The following is a 5,751-nucleotide window of genomic DNA, read 5'->3' as shown; positions in this document are numbered from 1 at the left end:
GGAAGAAGGGTCAGAGTCTTCTTCCATAAATGAATAAATATAATACTAATATAAATTAGTGAAAAGGACATGCACCATGAACCGTAGAATAAGGGCCTGCGAGAGGCCACAAAAAAAAGTCAGAAGTCAATTTTGTGACTTGGCTTGCCTTACTCCTCTCTCTCTCTCTCTCTCTCTCTCTCAATAATTCCCTTTTTCAGGTCAAATGCTAAGGGTTTTTTTTTTTTTTTTTTTTTTTTTTTTTTTTTTTTGCATTCCAAATGTTTAAGTGGTGAAGTTATTCTTTCACTCTTTTGAAACGTTCAAAAGAATCTATACATTTTGGATTTTGAAAAAAAAAATTAGAATCAAACGTGATATATGTCGAACTCAACGGGTATATGCTGGTTCCCCATCAAACGTATAAGCTGACCATCAATTTTGGACTGGATTAATTGTGGGAATTATGTCAAGACATAGAGTAAGTTATTTTATTTATTTATATCATTTTTTTCTAATCAAAGGGGTCGAGTAAGTTATTTGTAGCTGTTACACCATGGTCGAGACATCGACCACTCCTTCGAACGACCAACGCCGAGGACTCCCCGCGGAGGACCGGCTATTGGCATTGATGGTAAGGCGTAGCAAACGTGCCCTATGCGTCGAGAAATCGCGCAAGAGGAGAGGCGCCGGGCGAGGGCTCTACGTGCTGAGACCGCTGCGTCGAGAGAACATTGTTGGTCCTTTTAGCCAGAAGTCATGTCAACCCGAGGAGGGAAGTATTGATCCGACTGCTACTACAGAAGTCAGGAAATCAGGCAGCAGGCTGAGAGGATCAGCCGTATTTCTAGGAAAAGTCATCATGAAAGCTCACCTACCCTCACGAGGATCGAGAACAGAAGATGGCTTCCTCCTTGGGAGCCGGGAATATGTAATCGAATGTAGAGGCCTATAAATAGAACGAACGAAACCCAGAAAGGGGTTAGACACCATTGGTATTACAGAGAGAACTTGTAAACATCTGAGAAAATAGTGCATGCACAAGTGGATTAGGCACAAAATTATTGCCGCACCACTATAAAATCCTTGTCCCTTCTACATTATTTTACTGCTTATTATTTGATTCTGTGGTTAGTGCAACCGTGAGCGTTTCCGGAGAGGTAATTCGAGTTGTCAGAAAAACACCGTCAACAATTGGCGCTAGAAAGAGGGCGTGAAGCCCATAAATTTAACCCAGCTTTGAACCAAAAGAAACTGTCATCATGCCTCCCGGCAAGCGTGTTCGGAATACCACCACCGCAGGGACCTCAACGGATCCGCTTCCACCGGCGGCCGCGACTCCCCCAGACCGTATCGACCAGCTCCAAAAGCAGGTCGAAACGCTGGCCGCAGCCGTGGAAAGAATGGCTACGGCCTTGGCTGGGCGGGAACAGGGGCAGAACCGAATGCCACCGCTTGAGGATGCGCCGATGAACCCAGTGAACGCCGCTGTTGGGGGCCAAGTGATTGTCGACCGACGTGGTGACACCAAGGAAGTCGCTGACAGTCGAGCGAATGATCCATGCCCGTCAAAGTCGAATCGGTCTGTAGGGAGCAGGCAACGCGTGCACGAAGGAGAGCGCGGGAGAAGGCTGCGGCAAAAGAATCCACCTAGGAGGAACGTCGTCCCCGTGGGATCCACGTCGGTGCATGGCGGGGACCTGAGGGCAAGGCTCGACGCCCGACGTGGAAAGGCCGTGCAGCTGACGAGGGAAAATGAGCTCGCAACAGAAATAAAGCTCTGGCCGAGAAGATGGCTAGGTTGGAGAAGCATATGGGGAGTCGACTGAACAACTTCGAACAAGTTGTGGGAAAGGTGGCCGAGGCAGTTAACGTCGACGCCAAGATGTATACGTCTCACGACCACCCGTTCGTGAAAAACATCATCCGGGTCCCACTTCCTGACAAGTACAAGTCGCCTCCCATTCCGTTATACGACGGGAGGAGTGACCCGGATGATCACTTGGAGGTGTACACAGGACACATGGTCCTGCATGGATACCCCGAGGAGGTGATGTGCCGGGCATTCAGGGATCACCTTTCCGATTCCGCGAGGAGATGGTTTAGGTCCCTCAAGCCAAATTCCATCACCAGCTGGGATGATTTGAAGAACGCCTTTTTGACTCAGTTCATAGGTGTCAAGAAATACATCCCGCCAAAACAGAACCTGGCGAGGGTATACCAGGGACCTAACGAGTCCCTGAAGGACTGGATAGCCCGGTTCGGGGAACAGGTTACCGCCACTGAAGGAATCTCTGATGAAGTGGCCCTGATGGGGGCGCTGTCCAGCATGAAGAAGGACATCCCCTACAGCACAGACCTCGATCGAAGACCGCCCCACACCTATCAGGAATTCCTGACAAGGGCGCAGGGGTTCATAAACGCCGAGGAGGCTAAGAAGGCCTTAAAGAGCAAGGCGGCAACCCCTGCCAAGGAGGAGGTAAGGCAGGCTAGCAGTCAGAACAACAGCAAGAAGCGCTGAGGCCCTCCTCAGGTGCAAGTCGAGCCAAGGTACAACCCAGCTCTGAGCAACAGGGGCGGTAACGCCTCGACGAGCCAGGGGGAGACCAAGCGGCCCAAGCCGCAGCAGTACGATGCCTACACTCCCCTGAATATGGGGATTGAGGACGTCTACCACGAGATCAGCCATCTCCAGGTCCTGCGTCGACCTCCACCCCTAAAGTCTGACCCGGCGCGGAGAAACCAGAACAAATACTGCCGTTTCCACGGTGAGAGTGGTCACACCACGGCCGAGTTCTACGACCTGAGGGATGAGGTCGAGAGGCTGATCCGGGAAGGGAGGCTAGGCGAATACCGAGCTAAGCGCTGGAACAACAACAGGCGCAACGACGACCGACAGGACGAGCAGAGGTGCGATAACCAGCCCAAACCAGTTGGCGTCATAAGAACGATCTTCGGGGGACCATACCTCGGCAGTACCTCTCGACGCGCACAGAAGGAGTACGCTCGAGAGGCGAAGGAGAAGTTCAGCCAGAGGATCATGAACATCTCAGGACGCGAGGCTAAGGCCGCGCGATATGAGGACGCCGAGATCACTTTCTCGAAAGCCGACGCGAGGGGGATACATTTTCCCCAGAGCGACGCCTTGGTAGTCGAGGCCGTGATCGGTACCTATACGGTTTGTCGTATCCTGGTCGACAACGGTAGTTCCATGGACATCTTGTACGCGGACTGCCTCGACAAGATGGGGATTCCCCGCTCAAGGCTGCAGAACAGTGCCTAGCCACTGTACGGGTTCACGGGAGACAACGTCATCCCGGAAGGGGCCATCGAGCTGCCAATGACCATCGGTGACCGACCACACACCTCGACCGTTATGTCAAAGTTCCTAGTGGTGAAGGGAGGCAACCAATACAACGCGGTCATCGGACGCCCGACCCTGAGGGCCTTACGGGCGGTAACGTCCATCTACCATCAGGTGATGAAGTTCCCCGCGCCAAACAGGATCGGCAAGGTCAGAGGCAACCAGTACGAGTCAAGACTCACGTACTCAGAAATCGTCCGCCACTACGCCGAGCCGACTCAGGTACAGAGAGAGCTACGAATGGTCGAGACCAAGGGAAAGGGACTCGACTTGGATCCAAGGTTCCCAGGAGAAGAGCCCGGAGCAGGACCGGTCGAGGAACTAATTGAGGTCCCCATCGATGAAAGCGACCCAACGAGAGCACTGAGGATAGGCTCGGAGTTGGGGGCACAGGACCGGGAAAAATTGGTCGAGTTTCTCAAAGGAAGCCTCGATGTGTTCGCCTGGACCCACGAGGACATGGAAGGGATAAGCCCCGGCGTCATGTGTCACCGGTTGAACATCGACGACAAGTTTCCGCCAAAGAGACAGAAGCGTCGACCAATGAACGCCGAGAGGTCCGAAGCCCTACGGGTAGAGGTAAACAAGCTCATGAGGAACAACTACATCCGAGAAGTCTTATACCCAGAATGGGTGTCAAATCCTGTCATGGTAAGGAAGCCAAACGGGGAGTGGTGAACGTGTGTCGACTTCAGTGACTTGAATAAAGCCTGTCCTAAGGACAACTTCCCACTACCCCGAATCGACCAGTTGGTCGACGCCACGGCAGGACACGAGCTACTGAGCTTCATGGACGCATACTCTGGGTATAACCAGATACCAATGCTCGACTGTGATGAAGAGCACACGGCGTTTGTCACCGACAAAGGGCTCTACTGTTACCGAGTGATGCCCTTCGGTCTCAAGAATGCTGGAGCGACCTACCAATGCCTCGTCAACAAGATGTTTGCGGGGCAGATAGGAAAGACTATGGAGGTCTACGTCGACGATATGCTGGTAAAGAGCAGGAATACCAAAGACCATGAGGAGGACCTGGGAAGAATGTTCGGTGTTATCAGAGCGTACAAAATGAAGCTGAACCCTCGAAAGTGTGCCTTCGGCGTCGTTTCAGGGAAGTTTTTGGGTTTCATGGTGAGCAGTCGAGGAATCGAGGCCAATCCGCAAAAGATTCAGGCCCTCCTCGACATGGCATCGCCAAGGAAGCCTAAGGAGGTCCAGAAGCTGACAGGCTGTGTGGCCGCACTTAATAGGTTCATCTCCAAATCCACAGATAAGTGCGTACCGTTCTTTGACACCCTGAGGGGAAGCAAGCCGTTTCTATGGACGGAAGAGTGCGAAAAGGCATTCCAACAACTGAAGGAACACCTTGGCAAACCCCCTATGATGTCCAAACCTGTGACCGGGGAGGTACTGAGCCTTTACCTGGCGGTCTCGGAGCACGCCGTTAGTTCGGTGTTAATCCACGAAGAGAAGAAGGTGCAGCTACCGGTGTATTACACTAGCAAGCGCCTCCTCGACGCGGAGACGAGGTATCCCCAGATGGCAAAGCGCGCCCTCGCGCTAGTTGTAACAACGAGAAAGTTACGGCACTACTTCCCGGCCCATGGCATTCAGGTATTGACCAATCATCCCCTCAGACAGGTGCTACAAAAGCCCGACGCCTCTGGTCGACTCCTTAAATGGTCCATAGAGCTCAGCCAGTTCGACATCGATTACAAACCACGGACTGCTATCAAGGGCCAAGCCCTAGCCGACTTCGTGGCAGAGTTCACATGGCTACCAGTTGAGGTCGAGGAAGCCGACGAGTCACCACGATGGAAGCTCTGTTGGTTGCCCGAATCGAATTCGGGTGCGGAAGCGCGGTGGTGCGGGGAAGAGGCGGATCGTGTATAACAAAAATTTTCACAAAACTTTTGAGATACTCTATAGATTATATTAATTTATGCACGAATAAATTAATCTCATTAACTTATATATATCAAGAACTCAATCAGGAAAAATACCTGGAAGCCGACTCGGATGATAACTTGAGTTCTTTGACCACAAACAGTCCTTGCTCCAATCTTTGTGTTTAGAAAACCAATGTCTTCCACATCAATTCCTAGAATCCACGAAGACGTGTGTGTGGGCACACATGAGACAAAACGGGTTACAATAAACACTTAAATTTCCACGAACACCATCACATGCACGATGTGGAATTTTTGGAGAAAAATTTTTCCTTCTTTTCTCTCTTGAAAATTTCGGCCAGCCTTAACCCTTAGGGCTGAAAAATTGTTTCCAAAATATCTACAGAGAAATTTCGGCTACCTCTAAAATTAGGGCAAAAAATCATTCCGAAAATTGTCTCAAAAATAGTATTTATAGAGTAGAAGTCAAACTTCTAGAAAGAATCCAATCTCTATCTC

At 51.1% G+C, this 5,751-nt stretch overlaps 1 protein-coding gene across 1 annotated transcript; it reads left to right on the top strand.

Moving 5' to 3' along the window:
- The first annotated feature begins 2,632 nt into the window (after nt 1-2,632).
- On the top strand, nt 2,633-3,262 carry LOC112090631. Its single transcript, XM_024162402.1, has one exon. It carries the CDS (start codon nt 2,633-2,635, stop codon nt 3,260-3,262), a length of 630 nt encoding a protein of 209 aa, XP_024018170.1.
- Nucleotides 3,263-5,751: the final 2,489 nt, after the last annotated feature.

Source organism: Morus notabilis, unplaced genomic scaffold (genome assembly GCF_000414095.1).
Source record: "Morus notabilis unplaced genomic scaffold, ASM41409v2 Scaffold498, whole genome shotgun sequence".
In the NCBI taxonomy this organism is placed as follows: Eukaryota; Viridiplantae; Streptophyta; class Magnoliopsida; order Rosales; family Moraceae; genus Morus; species Morus notabilis.
This window is presented reverse-complemented; position numbering and strand designations above follow the sequence as displayed.